Raw genomic sequence first — 19,741 nt, 5'->3', positions numbered from 1 at the left:
CTATAGATCAGGAATACTGTAAGCCGGCCCTGGGCGTGAACAAAGCACTTGGCTTTGTCAGTGACTGTCCTTTTTTTCTGTCTCTCTCTCTCCCTTTTCAGTGGGCTGCAAATAGAACTGCTGGGAAATCAAGTTCTAACAATGGCGGGAGAGAGAGAGTGATTAGTCGGCTCATTGATGGTGTCCTGTGCTCTGCTGTCTATGATCTTAGCATGGAATGCACTCAGAGACAGATCAACTGAGCAGTTCTAGTGTGAAGTCTGAACATTTCTGTGGTCTTACATGATCATTCCTACAACATCAACAAAAAAGTGCTCTCTAGAACATTAAGGTTTCGTTAGTTGTCCCTGTGAGATGTCCTTCTGAAAAAAACACCATCCCAGGTACAAGTTTAAACCAGGTTCTACCATGAACCAGATCATTTAAAAAAAGGTTATTCAACAAAAGCAACCAAATAACCTTTAAGTGAACTTTTCTGGGGATAAAACATACCAGGCAATACAAGAAAGACAACGTATGAAAGGACAAAATAGGTTTTGGACTATACACACTACAGAACAACAGTGGACAGAAACATCACAAACAACACATTCATCTGAAGGCCTGGGAAAAAGGTTTTATTTCAACCACTCCTGGTGTCATTCTCTCTCTCCTCCAAGACCCTCTCAACATAGAGAAGTCACAGTTTTCAAAAACATAGTCATCAGTCAAAACACGTACAAAAAGAAATCTCTGATTTCAAGAAAACATTCACTCGAATAAACATTCTAGCAACATTGTCGCATGATGCTCTGCCGACATTCAAGCAATGTTGGCAGAGCAAGAACGTTCTAGCAAGACTTACAAGCAAGAAATGATTAGTTCTATTTAACATCTTAACGACGTCCTAGCGACGTTCTCCTTACTCGTTAACCTCCTCTTCCTCGTCATCGAAGGCCTCGTCCCCGTCATTGGCCGTGGCTTCCTGGTACTGCTGGTACTCAGACACCAGGTCGTTCATGTTGCTCTCGGCCTCGGTGAACTCCATCTCATCCATGCCCTCTCCCGTGAACCAGTGCAGGAAGGCCTTGCGGCGGAACATGGCAGAGAACTGCTCCGAGATGCGCTTGAACAGCTCCTGGATGGCCGTGCTGTTGCCGATGAAGGTGGAGGCCATTTTGAGGCCCCTGGGGGCGATGTCGCAGACCGCCACCTTGACGTTGTTGGGGATCCACTCCACGAAGTAGCTGCTGTTCTTGTTCTGCACCGCCAGCATTTGCTCGTCCACCTCCTTCATGGACATGGGGCCACGGAACACCGTGGCGACTGTCAGGTAGCGGCCGTGGCGGGGGTCGCACGCCGCCATCATGTTCCGGGCGTCGAACATCTGCTGGGTGAGCTCGGGCACGGTGAGGGCGCGGTACTGCTGGCTCCCCCGGGCGGTGAGCGGGGCGAAGCCCGGCATGAAGAAGTGCAGGCGAGGGAAGGGAACCATGTTGACGGCCAGCTTGCGGAGGTCGGCGTTGAGCTGGCCAGGGAACCTCAGCGAGGTGGTGACGCCGCTCATGGTGGCCGACACCAGATGGTTGAGGTCGCCGTAGGTGGGCGTGGTCAGCTTCAGCGTGCGGAAGCAGATGTCGTAGAGGGCCTCGTTGTCGATGCAGTAGGTCTCGTCCGTGTTCTCCACCAGCTGGTGGACGGAGAGGGTGGCATTGTAGGGCTCTACCACTGTGTCCGACACCTGGGGAGGGAGGCGAGGAACAGGGAGGGAGGGGGGAGATGGAAGGAGCGAGATAGAGAGATACGGATAGAGGGAGGAAGAGAGGAGAGAGAGAGAGAGAGGGAGACGGACAGAGAGAACGACAATGAATAATAGAAGGAGAGTGAGAGAGAGAGAGAGAGAGAGAGAGAGAGAGAAAGAGAGTAAGGGATCTTTATTATCTGATAATTTCATCCATCCATTCAACCAGCGTGCGGGTGGTGGGGGTCGTGCGAGTTACCTTGGGCGAGGGCATGACGCTGAAGGTGTTCATGATGCGGTCGGGGTACTCCTCGCGGATCTTGCTGATCAGCAGGGTGCCCATGCCTGAGCCGGTGCCCCCGCCCAGCGAGTGTGTGAGCTGGAAGCCCTGGAGGCAGTCGCAGTGTTCGCATTCCTTCCTGACCACGTCCAGGACTGAGTCCACCAGCTCCGCCCCCTCCGTGTAGTGGCCCTTGGCCCAGTTGTTACCTGCACCTGTCTGGCCTGAGAACAGCAGCAACAACACCGCCAGTGTAATGTTATACGGCTGCCCCCTAATGCCGTGCCACCCCATCTGTTGGTGGCTCTCGCAACACACACACACACACACACACACTCTGACACACAAGCATGCGAACGGTCACACGCACACACATACATCCACAAATGCACGCGCGCGCACACACACACACACAAGCACATGCACACAGGCACGCACACTCAAACGCACACACACACGCACGCGCACACACACATGCAAGCACCCTCAACACACTCTAGCTAACCACATATATCTCTCAGGCCCACTGATGAATGGGTCACAACTGGTGTGTGTGTGTGTGTGTGTATGTGTAAACTACTATCAATCCCAAATGCAAGTAAATGTGAGGAGTTACTGTAGAGTAGGTAAGAAAGTAAGTGGATCTGGAACTTTGTCAAACAGTTTTCCACAGCCCCCCCCCCCACCAATCACCACCACCTCTGCTCTCCTGGAGAATATCTATACACAGTGAGTCATAAAAAAGTAACTTCTCACCATATTACCATGAACACAGACTCTGTGCACACTTATCTATGTGATCATCTGTGGTCTGTGAAGGCCAACTAACATAGCGTTGAGTGTACCACATTCACACTCACACATTCGCTCATTCTACATACTGTAGTCACATTCATCCACCACAGTCTACTGTACTCTACTGTACTCTACTGACTCTTAAATGTAAATCAGACATTTGACCTGATCTGACTTCTTTGATGACCTCCAATTGATTGAGATTGGACTAACTGATTGGAGTAAGCAGACAAACAGTAGCAGATCGGGTGACATTAGGACTGATGTTAAATTGAGTAGGTGATAAGCTATAGTAAGCTCCTACTGTACACCGGTATGAGGGCTTACAGTAACAGTAGGTTAGCCGTTAGCATAGTCTGCTTACCAAAGATGAAGTTGTCGGGTCTGAAGAGTTGTCCGAAGGCACCAGAGCGGACACTGTCCATGGTTCCCGGTTCCAGGTCCACCAGGATTGACCGGGGGACATATTTATGTGCTGCACAAAGACATCAACACCCAGATAAACACAAACATACAGGATGCAGTAAAGATGCTGTTTATGAGTTCCTGACCAAATTCTGTGCTTTTTTTAAACCTCAAGATTCAGACATGAATGGTGGGAGAGGGTGTAGGCTTATGACACAGTTTATTAGAATGATGATTTACTGGTGATCACTATCACCTATCGTCTTATGCCTCTCACATGTCCACCCACATACACATATAGGCTATGCTACCCCCTCTCTTTCTTCTCACTCACAGACAGACAGACAGGCAGACACACACACACACACACACACACACACACTTACAGGAGGCCTCGTTGTAATAGACATTAATCCTGTCCAGCTGAAGGGTTGAGTCACCAACATAGTTTCCTGCGGGGTCAATGCCGTGCTCGTCGCTGATCACCTCCCAAAACTGTCCCCGGGATGAAAGAAAGAAAATAGACGAGCCTACACTTTAAAACCCTTGAGTTAAAATGACTGAGATAAATAAATATACTATATAAAGTTTAAAACAACTTTATGGTATATCATTCTCGTTGCGGTCATCGAGCATATCAGTTTGAAAGGAGCGCACAAGGCGTGAGGGTGTGGGGTTCATAGCCACTCCCTGAAAGTGCCGTTATGAAGTTTATTATAGTCCCGGTTCACCGACAGAAAAGGAATCAGGCGAATGATTGATTCCTTGTCCTAGTAGGCTATAGTATAGTACCACTATTAATTTACACAGAATTTTATATAACACCCATGTTATATATAGCACCCAAGATGTGATGTATATACAATGAAGTAGACAAAGTTTACAATGAAGGATATGACTGGACCTGTGCGCAAAACTTCCAACGGGCTAAAACAGGAACGTCCCAACAATTATTAACTTCGATAACAGCTTTTACTTGCCTTGGTCCCAATCTGGTTGCCGCATTGTCCAGCCTGTATGTGAACTATTTCTCTCATGCTGTCTCTGTTTGAGGGTCTCGTGCAGTGTGCGTGTGCCCCGGTCTGGATCACAGTCACTGAATCATCACGAGCGCGACATCTCTCCTCTCTGCTGAGCGCGCGGGTCGCGGCCGCGCCCTGGACATTCCCGAGGATGACGCGCCTGCCGGTCAGCTGTGCACGTGCAGTATGTGGAGAGAAGGCCGTTATGCACGGATAGAGATGGGAGTCATCCTTCCTAGTACAAAGTCTCGGTTTTCACAAATAGGGAGGCATTTGTGATTTTCAATCCAGCAGTTGTCTGAATTTTTATCCATTCATTGTTACAGAGCCCTTTATCTAGGACTACCCCAAACCACCCAGTCTCTCTATACAGACCTCTGAAGAGGAACACAACAGTAGGCTACATAAGCTATAAGCTATTTGTATCAGTTCACACCTTGCTCTTGCCTAATAAGTTCATACCTCGCCCTTAAAGGAGTAGTAAAGGGGGAAATCATGTTTAGCCCTGTTTTAAGGTTACTTATGATCATATACGATGGAGTGGTTATAGGACGCGGTTTGCGCTGGGTTCAGCGAAGAAGCCGCGGAGGACAACGGAGTTTAGTCGATTCGCAGAGGACAGCGCAAAATAGGCAGACTTTACTCCGTGGTCCTCCGCGGCTTCTTCGCTGAACCCAGCGGTGAGCGCAGCGCAAACCGCGTCCTACGGAGGCGGGCGCAGGAATTTGCATATTAGCTCGCCGAATGTAAAGCGTACATTTAACATTTAGATTTAACATTTAGATTTAGCATTTAAATATAGATTAAGATGTAACATTTAGATTTAGCATTCATATTTAACATTTAGATTTAACATTTAGATTTAGATTTAACATTAACATTTAACATTTAGCCTATATTTAGCATTTATATTTAGCATTTATATTTAACATTTATATTTAACATTTAGATTTAACATTTCGATTTAAGATTTAGATTTAACATTTAGATTTAACATTTAACTACCAAATAATGACTAGGCTACAAAACATCAACTGTTAAAAAGGTTACATTATTTTACACGAATTTCACGCTAAATGTGACATAAAAAGTGACATACGGAAATTGTTCAATGTGTGTTAGTGCTAAATCTGGTAAAACTGAGCTTTTATTTTACAGATGCAAGGGTTTACATTCCCCCATAAGATTCTAGTTAATCTGGAAATGCTTTTTTAAATATTTAGCATAGAACTATTTAGTCGCAGCACATGTGTAAACTTCCGCAAACTAGGTAGCCTAGCAACATAAACAATAACAATAGCTACCGTAAGTCATGGAGGTATAATATAACTGGAGACGGCATTGAAAATGGCTGCCTATTCATTTCAATGAAAGTTGCTCACCGGCGCATGAAGCCATTTGACGTAGTGGCCAAAGCCCGGTATTGCAAGTCAAATCAAGGCATGCGGCCCAAGAACCCTTATTTCCCATGTTAGTGGATGATGATAGATAGGGCTAGAAAAGGAAAACAAAATTTTTCTGGGTATCATTCAGCATCAGAGACCAATCTTATCAATATAAACTTTTAGTTTTAGGGGTTTTGGGGTTTTTGAAGCCACCAATACCTGTATTGAGCCATTTAAACATGTGCTGTGCACGAGCCTCGGGGACGCGCTGGTCGCGCGTTCGTGAGTCCTGCGAGCTCGGGAAAGCACGTGACCATAGGAAGACCCGCCCTACTCTGCCTCTGATTGGATAGGAAGTCATGTAATGACGTCGCTAACATTTGCTATGCTTTTAGCAATGAAGCTTATGATCATGCTAATCAGAACGTATGTCTATGATGCAAATGATCATGACATGTGGTTACTTTAGGACATCGTTGGAAAAGATCTAGAGGGTAAGTGGGTCAATGTTGAATAACTTAGCTAACATTACCTAATGTTACATTTCTTTATATTAACATCAACTATATTGATAGGCTAGGGAGCTATGCTAACGGCTTAGGGTTAACGTTAGTTAGTTAATGCTAACGTTACGTTCGGAGGTCTCGGATGTATTTCAATTTTAACAATGTTGAGCATGATCAATGTGACATTGTTCATACATTGATTACAGTCTGTAATCTTGTCTGGCATTATTTAGCTATAGTGGGCTGATGCTTGCTGCTGCTACTATAGCATTTGCCACATTATACATCAAATTAATCAAGCATAGTGTTATTACCTGAAGGCATTATTACCATTGCAAGTAAGCATGCCATGTATATGCCATGCCTGGAAATCAAATTAATAGTGTAATTATTCCCCATCATAGCTCATTGTACACTGATATAATCATTCTCCTTGCCTTTGCTAATACTCATCTCTTTTATCAAACTTTGTGCTAGGAAAGAAATCTGGCTGTGATTCGTCGCTAGTGCTCATCCAGGCTGTTGTCATCTCCCGCCTGGACTCCTGCAACTCCCTACTTGCTGCCATCCTGCAGCGTTGGCCATCAGACTCCTGGAGAAAGCTGCTGCTGACCTGGTGTTCAACAGCCCCATGCTCTTCCACAAAACTTCCCTACTCTGTTCTCTGCACTGGCTCCCTGCGCTGTCCCATCCAGTTTAGGACTGTGGTTCGAGCCTACAGGGCAAATGAACAGCTCCCTCCGACCTCCAGGCTGTGGTCAAGCTCTGCTGCCTTGAGGTGATTGGTTCCCCAGTTGCTCCAAGCCCCCCTACGGCAGATTGTAACGGCCATGGCTTTTTTCTGTCCTGGCCTCACAGTGGTGGAATGAACTGTGCACCGATGTCAGAACAGAGCCAATGATACACACTGTTCATAGTGAGCCTAGTTATTATTGATTAACTTGGACTGTTTCCTCTCTCCTTGTCAGTCATTAAAATATGTTCAGTGTTTCACAATACTGATGTATAACATTTCATTATTTTGTCTCAGACCATTTCTGAAACAATCATCAGTGTCAGTATACATTTCCCTCCAATGTTATTGCTTGCCCATTTTTAACCATTTAACTACTAGACTGTACAAACGAATTGCACAACTATAGTATTTTCTAGGTATAGCCTACTTCTCCACTTTCTCTTAATGTTGGTATGAAATGGCAGTCAAACTATGCAATGATGTTCCACACTGTTTCCACCCAAATTCCCAACAAATGTGGCCACCACACTGTTCAGGACATTCACAGGTCTTGCTCTCAGGGATCGGTAAAAGAAAGGGACATGGTTCCTCCATAATGTGCTAAGGCTCTGCTTAGATCAAAGGCTTGGTCATCAGAAAATATCACAAAGACAGTGATCACAAAACAATTAAAAACATGTCACCAGTGTATGCCTTAACCCTAGTCAAATTTCTAGTATGTGTGAACCATATACATGGCAGTAAACAGATCTTGAGTCATACAAACTGGAGGATGCTTGACCCATACAAACTACTTTAACTCAATTTCAATAAACAACTTCAAAATATGGCAGACAGAAGAGCTGAGCAGACTTGGTAGATGACTGGATGATCTTACAGAGAACCAAGGGAAATTGACTGGTATTAATGCTAAGAGTAATGAGGGATGAGGTGCAGCTGGGCAGAGTGGAGACAGGTGGCAGGTGATGCAGGAGATGGGAAGGTGAGTAGGCAACAACCAAGCATGAACAGGAACTGGACCACTGGCTCCCCTTGACTGTCCAACCCATCCATCAGCGCCAGCAGAGTGGACACGATAGAGCCAGAGAGAGAGAGACAAATGCAACGCAAGGTTAGTTTAGTTCCAATCGCCCATGTGCAACATCAATCAAGTACGCAGCCAAGCTAAAGAACCGAGTTACACCAGAGGCGGAGCGAGGCGGTGGCTCCGTGACAGACGGGCCTCACCTGTGTATCTGGTCCTGTCTGCTGGAGCATACTGGGGACAGCCGGTCTATCTTGTTGAAGAAGATGAAGGAGGGTCTCATTAGGTTGACCTGGGGAGAGACCAACAAACAGCCATCACAAGCTCTCAGTCAACACTGAGGATGATGGTCAGGTGTCCTGTCCAATAATTATACCCCCCTCCCCCAACCGCCACAGTTGCCCCATTGGCTAACCTGGTCAAAGAGAAGGCAGAGCTGATTATGTGTTCTGATTCACCAACCCACTTGCTAAGGCAGTCAGCTCCTTTCCTTATAGACACCTTTGTGTTTCCCTGCCTACACTCGTTAGTCTGCACCCACGCCACTGGGGTCTTGCCTGTACTTGGGGGACTGTAGATCAGAGCACTACACATCTGTAGGTGGGGGGGGGGGGTTGGGGGGAGTATGTGAAAAACAGGGACTTCACAAGACAGCTCAAATTAGACAAGACAGCTTAAATACGTCTGGGTCTTCATATGTTTACTGGAGCAACGTACTGTAGTGTGGTCTCACCTAGGAGGTTCTTCTATCAGGTGATCGAACACAGAGGGGTTGCTCTGCTTCCTGTTCACTGACTGAAAAAGCAATCACAGTGGGATTTAGTGACATCATTATGCACATCAGGAATTCATTATCTCATCTAGTCAGTCAAAAAATGATTTTGTCCTCACCAATAGGTGGCGCCTCATATCACTGCATTTATCTTTTAAAACAGCAAACACTATGTGTAAATAAGGTTTTAAACTTCACCAACATCATTATAAATAATCAGCCCCTATGGCTGGATACAGGCGCAGCAGAAGTCGAGGGTGACAGTACTAGGTTTTTTAGCTGGCAGGTGCCCATCAGGCTCAGTGAATATCTGGTTGAACTGGTTTAAACTCTGTCCTCAGTATTAGTACTGCCCATGTGCACAATTGATTCGCTAGCTTTTCATTGGGATAGCTGGTGGCAGTGTTCTAGAAAGGTGGTCATGTGCGTTCCTAAGTCAGAGGACCCGGGTTTGAACCCAGTGTGGGCAAGTGTGGTGGAATCAATACACCTGTTACAATCGCAGGAATTTTATGGGAAGGAAGGGGCTTCTTTTTTCTTTTTTAAAGGTTTTGTACCTTCAATATTAGACACTTAAGCAAACAGAAAAACACAAAACACAACTATAAAAGGCCTGGCTTGGTTTAAAGCCCACTCACCACGTCAAGGTGCAGGCCAAGAGTGGGGACACGACAATCACTAACAGACAAACCCTGACAAATACACATGTAAAGACATGTAAAGAAACACGTAAAAACATATAGACTATACATATAGGAGTAGGGAAGTTGTGTGGAAGAGCATGGGGCCGTTGAACACGGGATTAGCAGCAGCTTTCTCCAGGAGTCTGATGGCCAACGCTGCAGGATGGCAGCAAGTAGGGAGTTGCAGGAGTCCAGGCGGGAGATGACAACAGCCTGGATGAGCACTAGTGACGAATCACAGCCAGATTTCTTTCCTAGCACAAAGTTTGATAAAAGAGATGAGTATTAGCAAAGGCAAGGAGAATGATTATATCAGTGTACAATGAGCTATGATGGGGAATAATTACACTATTAATTTGATTTCCAGGCATGGCATATACATGGCATGCTTACTTGCAATGGTAATAATGCCTTCAGGTAATAACACTATGCTTGATTAATTTGATGTATAATGTGGCAAATGCTATAGTAGCAGCAGCAAGCATCAGCCCACTATAGCTAAATAATGCCAGACAAGATTACAGACTGTAATCAATGTATGAACAATGTCACATTGATCATGCTCAACATTGTTAAAATTGAAATACATCTGAGACCTCCGAACGTAACGTTAACCCTAAGCCGTTAGCATTAGCTACCGTTAGCATAGCTCCCTAGCCTATCAATATAGTTGATGTTAATATAAAGAAATGTAACATTAGATAATGTTAGCTAAGTTATTCAACATTGACCCACTTACCCTCTAGATCTTTTCCAACGATGTCCTAAAGTAACCACATGTCATGATCATTTGCATCATAGACATACGTTCTGATTAGCATGATCATAAGCTTCATTGCTAAAAGCATAGCAAATGTTAGCGACGTCATTACATGACTTCCTATCCAATCAGAGGCAGAGTAGGGCGGGTCTTCCTATGGTCACGTGCTTTCCCGAGCTCGCAGGACTCACGAACGCGCGACCAGCGCGTCCCCGAGGCTCGTGCACAGCACATGTTTAAATGGCTCAATACAGGTATTGGTGGCTTCAAAAACCCCAAAACCCCTAAAACTAAAAGTTTATATTGATAAGATTGGTCTCTGATGCTGAATGATACCCAGAAAAATTTTGTTTTCCTTTTCTAGCCCTATCTATCATCATCCACTAACATGGGAAATAAGGGTTCTTGGGCCGCATGCCGTGCAATACCGGGCTTGGCCTGAAAGCCCATGGTGGCTTCAATGCGCCAAGCTGATCCTGGGGGCTTGCCGTAAGTAGGGGAGAGCCGGTCAAAAGTCGCGAGGGACGAAAGTCGCGTTCCCATTTTTTCCAGAATGACTGGACCTGCAAATACGTGGTTATACATGCCTGCACATATTACCGTGTACGAGCTCCGTTCAATATAATGCCCCATATAAGTAAAATAATGGTCTCATAAGCATTTTTCTATTGTAAAATTGTGTTCACTTGTTTTAGTTTGCAAACATATGCAATTTTCTTAGCATATCTACTGGCTACATGATAACATAGCTTTCAAGTTTCGTGCGAGCAAGTCGTGCCTGCAAGCCAGGGAGAAATGACAGGAGACCGTGGCGGGACAAAAGTCGCATCCCGTAGAGCATTGTGATGGCTTAGAACCAGAAGGGTGCGCGAGTGACATTTGGGCAGAATGAACAGGTGAAATGAAAGCTCTCGAAGAGATCTTTCTAATGCTATTGGTCAGCTTTGTATGTAGTTTTAATGTGAAAGATACATCTTAAATGCAGTCAAGACAAATTATTTTTCCTCTAGGCTACTTTAATGTACAATGACGTTACCTTATGAACACAAATAGCTTAACCTATAGGCCTACATAAACACAATAGCCTAAAACCATGATTATTTACAATGTAAAGTTAGGGTGAGGAAAACGACGCGCGGTCTCTTTAGCCCTGAGACCATCAGGCAGGCAGCTCAGGAGGTCGTTGAAGGCTATATATTATGATATTATGTCTAATAATACATTCGTTCAAAGTAAAGAGAATTACATGCCAAAAAAACAGATAGGACACACTTTGCAGCAGTGCAACTTTTGCCCCTCTCCTATGAGACTTTTGTCCCGCTCGGCAGGGACAAAAGTCGCATTGCGCTCAGTCCGTTCTCGCCCTATTTATGTTAAACTCTTATATCCTAGCACGAACATTACAGTTGATAATAGTGAAGGACATGTGCAAGTTGTTTGTCATAAAATGTGGAATCTCTCTCTAATTTCGGAGTAAATGGAATCAAATCAAAAAGTGCGACTTTTGACCCGGTTCTCCCCTAGTTCCGCTTCCTGAATCCCCTCTGCGGATTGATCTACACATCTACAATGGTCGCGTCAATACAAGTCAATGGGTTTCATAAAATGATCAATAAAACCCTACAGGATTCATACTTTGCGGCGAATTTGATGTCAGAACACCAACGGACACCAATTACCCCCTCGGTGAGCTTCTTGTCTTTGAAATCAAGAGTTTAACACGTTTTTGAATGATTTTTCAAGGTGCCCACCCACATCCATTGTATGACCTAAACGGTGGTAGAGCAATTATCAACTTTCTCAAAAGTGCTAGTTTTGTCAACTTATTGATCTGAACCATTATATATGATCATAAGTAACCTTAAAACAGGGCTAAACATGATTTTTCCCTTTACTACTCCTTTATCATCAAGATGTCCTCTTTTTGACTAATGACAAGCCAGACATCACAGGTGTTAACAGAGACCAGGTTCAGTACGCTACACACACGGGAAGGTTAAACTGTGTTGTCTGTCCACCCATCACCAGCAGACAGCCCTGTGGATCAGAGAGCTTAGCTCACACAAAGAGAATCAGGCAGTGGGCAGAATATGCTGAGAGAGAGAACAACAACCAGAAAACAAGTCAAATTAACTATTTACAAAACTGATCTTTATTTATAGCTTGGGTAAACATTTTCTGACATGATCATTAATTTTACATGACATACTTGATTGCTTGAATAGACAAGACTATTTACAAAACTGATCTTTATTTATAGCTTGGGTAAACATTTATGACATCTTCAATTTTACATAACATGATTGCTTGAATAGATAGCCTAGTCATTTGAATCCTTCAGCAACATTTCAGAAATGCTTCCCACCCACATATACACACACGCAGCTAAAACCATACAACGTGGCTACTCATCGCTCAGCAGACTGTAAAACAATAATAACATCCCGGTAAATGTGAATGTGAACATTCAGTTTTTTTTTTTCTAAAACAAATGGCTTTTTAAAATCACCTCTTGATTTAGCAGTCCTTTCATTTTCAACAAGTCAATAGATCAGGCAGAGCAAACAGTTTCACCCGGTGGCCAGAGGGGGGTGTTAGAGGGTACCCCGTGAACCGGTAGCCAAGCAGTGAGGAGATATGAGGGGGGCGGAGGGATGAGGAGGAGAGGACAGTGGGATGAGGAGGAACTAGTTGTCGTCCTCTCCGATAAACTGCATCATGTATGAGGATGCGCAGAGGAGTAGCTGCCCCCCCATTCTGGCCAGCGAGGTCACACACCTCAGCAGAGACCTGGAGACGCGGGGGGGGGGGGGGGGGGTAAGAGGGACAAAGACAGAATAAAGAGAGCAAGAAAGAGAGAGAGAGAGTTAGAAAGATCACCATACTCTAGTCACCTCAACAGCCATAAGCCCATTATGACCATCAATATGGTTCAGCAATGCATTTTAGCAGTAATGGGGTGTAACTAGTTGAGGTACGGTAACGCTGCCTTCCTTTTGTATCAGAAACGTCAGGATTCTCGAGGTCGACTTCGAAATCGTGATCACGTCACCTGAACTTGCCATTTCCGTTATTTTACTCTGGATAAAAAAAATCAGCCCGACTTCAACGTCAGCTGCTGACATCAATCAAGATGGCTACTCCGCGCATCAACGATATGTGAAAGCTGTAATAAGACTTATTAGCGCTTCCGTCTTATTTGTGTCTCATTAAATCAGTCGTACACACACAGTACTGTCCAATGTCTTATAAGTGGACAATGTTGCTACAAAGTTTGTATGTGCAAAATAGCATACTGTAGTTATCAATTGGTATTGCTAAAAATGGCTAACAGTCGCCAAACTGGCTAGAACTACAAAGTTGTGGGTTTTTCACGTTTTGTCTCTGGAACACATTAAATTGGAATATGACATCACCCAGAGCGCCAAATCCAGAGCTCCGATACAACAGGAACACAGCATAAGTACAGTAGCCTGTGTGTGTGAGGGAGTGAGGGAGTGAGGGAGAGAGGGAGAGAGGGAGAGAGGGAGAGAGGGAGAGAGGGAGAGAGGGAGAGAGGGAGAGAGGGAGAGAGGGAGAGAGGGAGGGGGTTAGACTGAGTGAGTGTGACCAGGGTAGTGAAGGAGTCGTATCCTGTAAACCTACTTCAGGAAGTCTTTGGCTCTGGTGAATTTGATGTCGTAGGACAGCGTGTAGATCTCGTACAGCGTTGCCTTGATGGTCAGGCAGCCAATGAAGTCCTTGGGGTTGAGCTTGTAGAGGTCGAAGGTTAGCTTGGCTATGCCACTCCTCCTGGATTTACGGATACTGGGGTGGACCTGGGAACAACACGACACCCGCCAGGTCGAGAGGAGAGAGAACAAACACACACAGTAATCGATTAGTCTCCAGTTGAATTGTCGAGCCTGTGGGGCAGCATCACCGCCTTGTGGTAGAGTGACAACGCTGCATGAAACGAGGAGAGGGGGAGGGGAGAGGGGTGGGAGAGGGAGCGAGTAGTCGAGATTATCAGAGGCCTCCACCTTGCTCGGGGTCCACCTCTCCCCCTTCTTCAGCACCATCAGGGGGGTGTTGGGGGGCAGTGACCGAAAGAAGGCCTCGGAGTCCACCACCGTGCCGTCTTCCTCCAGCACCAGGGATAGGAACTGGCAGGTCAGCAGCAAGGCGCTGGACACCTGGACAGGAGGAGGGAGGTCAAACGTAGCAAACACCTCACGCTCTGAACTCTGGATTTAGAGAGTAGACGGGCTCTAGAGTGGAATAGATTGTACCTTTACTGAGACACCAAGTATGCACAAAGCAAAATGTAATTGGCCACGGGGAAAAAGGAATTGTGCCGAGGGCCCCCAGGTGGTGGGCTCGGGTGCATGCGGAATGTCTTCCGCAGGCTAGGCTTGGGCACGCACACACCAATTATATTGCATTACATTAGTTATTTAGCTAGCGCTTTTATACAAAGCGACTAACAATACTTACATTTAACGTAGGAAAAGCCAATGTACTACTACTTGCCAGAACTCACAAGGGCATCTTCTTTCTAAAACAAGTGACTAAGAGCATAATCTAGAGCTGAGGTCAAGGTCAACTTTATTTATAAAGCACGTTTAAAATCAAACGAAGTTGCACCAAAGTGCTGTACAATATATAAAATAAACTAAAACAAAAAACAGAATAAAGTGCACATAATCACAGAACAATAAAAGGACAGGACACAAAACAGGACAAGGGATGTAGGCTATCAGGCCTCAAAAGCCAGTGAAAACAAGTGCGTTTTTAAGCTGAGACTTAAAGAGCCCTAGGTTCTGTGCGTGTCTAATGTGTGGAGGGAGGCTGTTCCAGAGCTTTGGGCCAGCCACCGCAAAAGCTCGGTCACCCTTGGTCTTAAGTCTCGATCTAGGGAGTATTAAAAGAGTCTCGGAGGAGGACCTCAGGGTTCTAGATGTCGCCCGAACTTGAATCAGTTCAGCCAGATAGTGGGGGGCCAAACCATGTAGAGCCTGACATGAGCTGAAGACAAAGTGAAAGAATAGCAAATTCACACGGATCAATCGAGTGTCGCCCTCGCAGATTTCATCGGGTAGGACGATAAAACCGGCATCTAAGAATAATCAGGACGCTACGTGAGGCTGTTTCTGCGCTTACCTTGTCCAGGAGGTCGTCCAGCGAGGAGGCCACAAGGCCTCGCCTCCTCCCCCGGTTGGGGGTGCACACCGTGTAGGGGCGGAGCCGGGGAGAAGGCAGGATGCGGCGAGAGATGGTCATCTGGACATTCGACACAGACCTGCAGGGGGGAAGGAGAGGAGCAGAGGAGGAGCAGGGACAGAGGGGGAGGAGAGGAGGAGCAGGGTGGGAGAAGAGGAGGACATGGTGAACGGACTGCACTTGTATACTGTAGCGCTTTGATCCAAAGCGCTTTACAATGGCCTCTCATTTACCCATTCACACACACATTCACACACCAATGGCGGAAGCTGCCATGCAAGGTGCTAGGCTAGCCTGCTCATTGGGAGCAATTTGGGGTTTGGTGTCTTGCCCAAGGACACTTCGACATGTGGACAGTAGGAGCCGGGATTCTAACATACAATTAAAGCCGCTACGCAGCGATGAGGCGGGGCCAGGCAATTTCCGACAAGTTTAGGAGCAATAAGCGAGAGAATAGGAGGACAACAAGAAAGTTGACATTCCAATGTTCATTTTGTATATTCGTATCGTAAAACATTTGTAAAACATTTTGATGCATTGTAAGCTCGATTTTGATAATTCAACAATCTGGTCAATGAGTTTGTGAATTACAGTCTGAAGATCCAGTGTAGCAAGTTTGGTGTTAATTGATTGAAAAATGTGGAAAGACATATGTTTATTAATTTTTACAGGTTTTGTTTGCTTTTCTTCATAATTGAACATTAACTTCAGCAGCTGTGTACTCAGTCAGTTGCCAATCAATCGATTTAGTCATTGTAATCCTTGGCGGGGGTTGGGTAGGGTTGCCAACAGCGATGTCTCCGATTCGTGGAGCTTGCGTTGGATTGTGGGTAACGTAGTTTTCTCTGTATGAAGTGTTGGTTTCAGAGGACAGAATTAAACATTTTTTTAAATTCAATTTTTGAGATAAAATTCTGAAGAAAATCACACTACATCTTGGATATGTGGCCAATGTTGTCACTTTTTATGAGGATGATCGGACATTGATTTGGCGAGAATTAATAGGAACTGTATACAGAACTGTTAACAGTAAAACTTTTTGATGTGCTGTGGGCTCAAATTTTCATGTTTCAAAAATCTGTGAGGATTGTTTGGTAAGGACAGTCTGAAGATACAGTATATCAATTTTGGTGTCAATTGAACAAAAAATGTGGGAGGCTATAGGTTTGATAGGTTTTACAGTTTATGAAGAAATCAGAGTGATGGACTTCAAACTTCAAAATTCCTGCAAGGTCAGAGCATATGAAAGTTTTGTCTCACTTGGGACTATATTCACGTGGTGGTTTTACAGTGATAGCACCTATGGCTGATTTGTTTTTTGTTTTTTTTTAAGTTTTAAACTTTAGACTGTTGCTGTAGCGCCACCTTCAGGTTTATTGACCTACAATGCAGGTTGAGGACTTTGGCTATAGTACTGGAGCTATGTGCAAATTTTGGTGATTTTTTGTCCACGGGAAGTTAAACTTCAGTGGAAGATGGAGAATAATAATAATAATAATAATAATAATAATAATAATAATAATAATAATAATATAGGCAAATACAATAGGGTTCCGGCAGCTACGCTGCCTGGCCCCTAATCATTGGACGACCTGCTCTACCTCCAGAGCCACAGCCGCCCCATGATGATGATGATACACAACACTGTGTATCCAAATTCAGTATAGGTCTGTAGGCTGCATTGCTCTTTGTACCATAATCTCTAAAACTCGCAGAGCCAAACATTCCTAATCCTACAACCATTCATTCCACTGTGGAAAGTCCCGTGTAAAGGGTCTGAGACATGCTATGTGATAGGCTATTCCAAGCGTATGAGTATGAGTGTTTTATCCAACAACATATCCTCGTTCTAGCTCCCGGCCACTAATCCTGGATCGGGTCTCTTGCCAAATCACATGGTAGTATGAGCCAACCTGTTAACCGCCAAACAAGATTAATGCACTTTTGCATCAACAAGCATTGAGCAAAAACTGCAGACATGAACAGGTGACGTGTTACGGTTGGTTAGTGGACACTGACCGCATGCCAAAGAGGACAGCCAAAGAGGACAGCGTTTTCTGTCTGTGTAATTCGTGCCAAAGGGACGCAAACACGCATCAGTGAGGCAAAGGCCAAGCAATTACATTTGTCGAGAACACCATATTTTGAAGGACGGAGATAAATAATGTTAACTAAATCAAAAGCCATTTTCTCTTCTGTCAGGTAGACCAATTTGACCAGCCTGCCAATTACGCACGCAGTGTTACGCATATAGCCTTAATCTTTATTAATCAGCGAATCAGCGAATAGCTGAATATCGGCCAAGTTGATAGACGTTTAACGGCAACCGTAGTTTGCAGTGGTAAATATCAATTCAAAAACAGTTTATGATTGACAAGTTCTGTGTACACGCTCTCTCACCTCACAAGCGTCTCCGGGATGAGAGTCTTCGCATACTCCACGCTGGACTGAATTGACAGCGGCGACATTCTATATCAAACGGTGTTTGACAAAACTTATTTAGGGTAGAAATAATCCTTCCCAAATGTAAATGTGCCCTGCTGTGAGGTTGATGCGTTTCTCCCGGGCCCCTAAAGATCTTGGCTGAAGACCTCTGCCCCAACTCACACTCCGGCTTAAAGTTGCTACCCCAGTCCGATCCTGTACGTGGTCAAGAAATGGTGCGCGGAAATCTGCCATTGTCTGAATTTGGTGACGCCTTTTTATAAACACTGCCTTCACATGATTGGTCGATTATCTGTGACGACAAATTAAATACAGATAACTAGGATATATCAATCACAGGCATGCGTCCAAATTCATTTACTGTAGCGAGAAATTGATAGAGTTGTTTATTCATTAATAATAATGTCCTAAATAGTCACTGACAAATAATTATAACCCTAGGTCTGTGGCAGGTGCGTTTCTTTGATGTAAAACAGGCAGATTAAAAAGGTGATTTGTCAGTTGACCTTTGATAACTTGGTGATGGTGATTCCATACACTGATCACTCCTTATAAAGGCGCTCTGTGACGGATAGGCTACTTGTGCATCTATTAAGTGAGTTGCTGCTACACCATGGGCGCAGTGGACAGACTGAGATGAAACAATGCAGGCTAGGCTACTCACTACAGACCTCAGTGTTATAAGATGACACAATTTCATAAAATACAGTTCATGTCTCCCAATCTATCCGACATCACTGATACGACTTCCTTGTCCTAAATACCTTTGACCTAATATCACCTGTCCTAATAGCCTGCCCTGACATTCTAGGATGTTCTTAAACACAAGCGGTCCAGTCCAACTTGTCTGTGTGGTTTAGTTTGAGTTGGTTATGATGATTAGGACTATGAATAAATCACTCAGACTAGAACAGCATAATCTTCTCATAGCAATTAAGAGCTGTTATATGAGCTTTTCTAGGATGCAGATTAGATGATGAGAATGTTGGGCCAGCGGACTCTTACAATGGGACAATACAACAAAGAATCAGGACAGACAGACAGACACAGACAGCCTTGAAGGTGACAAGTGCCTTTATTCACATTATAGTTTCATACACCTGCTACAGCTCAGTTTCAGCAAGCCAAAGTAATTACCTTCAAAGCCTTAATGTACTGCAGTCAAACATGAAATAATAATAATAATAAATACCTCAATAACACTTCATCCTACACACAAAACTATTGCATATCCTAAACCCCATTCTCAGTGGTAGAGAAAAATAATTCATTCAACAACTTTGGACCTAATAATAAAACTATAAACTTTTTCCCCATAATGAGATTATACTGTACACTATTTCATGTCATCGGTATGACATATATTTGTTCAATGACCTTCTCCTCTGAAATTATATTCCATATAAATATAGATAATTTTAAATGCTTTACCTTACAATGCTTCTGAATTAATAGATTTGGTGTCAGAGGTGTAATTTGGGTATTGTTATTCTAAGAAATCACAGGCCTTACACTGCGAAATCACGGTGTTGTTCAGTAACACAAAAAGAATAAGAAGAAGCAAGATTGACCATGTATTTCATTCTCCCCTCATCCCCACCTCCCCTATACGCACACACACGCACGCACGCACGCACACACGCACACACACACGCACGCACACACACAGACTCCACCCGATTGTACACATATACATTTTCAAACCATGACATTGGTCAAACACAAATAAGGCGACTGATGGAAGCAGCTTATTCTCATGGTGCTCCTACACGTGTCGTACAGACCTGAACGTACGTAGCTGCTCCTACGTGTCATACAGACCTGAACGCACTTATGTGGCTGCTCCTACGTGTTTTCGGCCTGAACGTATGTAGTTACTCCTACATGTGTCGTACCAACTGAAAGCACGTACGTAGCTGCTCCTACATGTGTCGTGTCGACCTGAACGTATGTAGCTGCTCCTACATGTGTCATACAGACCTGAACATGCAGTACGTAGCCAAAGT

At 44.5% G+C, this 19,741-nt stretch overlaps 2 protein-coding genes across 5 annotated transcripts; both read right to left on the bottom strand.

Annotated features, from left to right (window-relative positions):
- Nucleotides 1-901: 901 nt before the first annotated feature.
- tubb6 (tubulin, beta 6 class V) lies at nucleotides 902-4,237 on the bottom strand (the record flags this gene model as incomplete). Of its 4 annotated transcripts, none has more annotated exons than XM_084458243.1 (5): nucleotides 902-1,720; nucleotides 1,980-2,224; nucleotides 3,160-3,270; nucleotides 3,539-3,695; nucleotides 4,181-4,237. In XM_084458243.1, 5 exons carry the CDS (start codon nucleotides 4,235-4,237, stop codon nucleotides 902-904), a joined length of 1,389 nt encoding a protein of 462 aa, XP_084314369.1. The 4 variants fall into 4 exon arrangements, with proteins under 4 accessions (XP_084314369.1, XP_084314370.1, XP_084314371.1 ...); XM_084458244.1 differs by having other exon boundaries at nucleotides 3,581-3,695; XM_084458245.1 differs by having other exon boundaries at nucleotides 3,587-3,695.
- Nucleotides 4,238-12,217: 7,980 nt separating this feature from the next.
- Nucleotides 12,218-17,951, bottom strand: cidea (cell death inducing DFFA like effector a). Its single transcript, XM_084451862.1, has 5 exons — nucleotides 17,691-17,951; nucleotides 15,231-15,369; nucleotides 14,111-14,263; nucleotides 13,734-13,906; nucleotides 12,218-12,878 (listed from the first exon to the last, which is right to left on the bottom strand). The coding sequence occupies exons 1-5, from the start codon at nucleotides 17,756-17,758 to the stop codon at nucleotides 12,776-12,778; spliced, it is 636 nt and encodes a 211-aa protein (XP_084307988.1). The 5' UTR covers nucleotides 17,759-17,951; the 3' UTR covers nucleotides 12,218-12,775.
- Nucleotides 17,952-19,741: the final 1,790 nt, after the last annotated feature.

Source organism: Borostomias antarcticus (assembly GCF_949987555.1).
Source record: "Borostomias antarcticus genome assembly, chromosome: 2".
Taxonomy (NCBI): domain Eukaryota; kingdom Metazoa; phylum Chordata; class Actinopteri; order Stomiiformes; family Stomiidae; genus Borostomias; species Borostomias antarcticus.
The sequence above is the reverse complement of the archived record's forward strand: the minus strand, read 5'-3'. Positions and strand labels throughout refer to the sequence as shown.

What these genes read in the sequence shown, in the direction of transcription:
- cidea (XM_084451862.1), bottom strand. Translation starts at nt 17,758, where the DNA reads ATGTCGCCGCTGTCAATTCAGTCCAGCGTGGAGTATGCGAAGACTCTC. An exon ending in TGGACGACCTCCTGGACAAG is followed by an intron (nt 14,264 to 15,230) that starts GTAAGCGCAGAA and finishes CCTCCTGTCCAG; the next exon opens with GTGTCCAGCGCCTTGCTGCT. An exon ending in AGAGCCAAAGACTTCCTGAA is followed by an intron (nt 12,879 to 13,733) that starts GTAGGTTTACAG and finishes CCGCGTCTCCAG; the next exon opens with GTCTCTGCTGAGGTGTGTGA.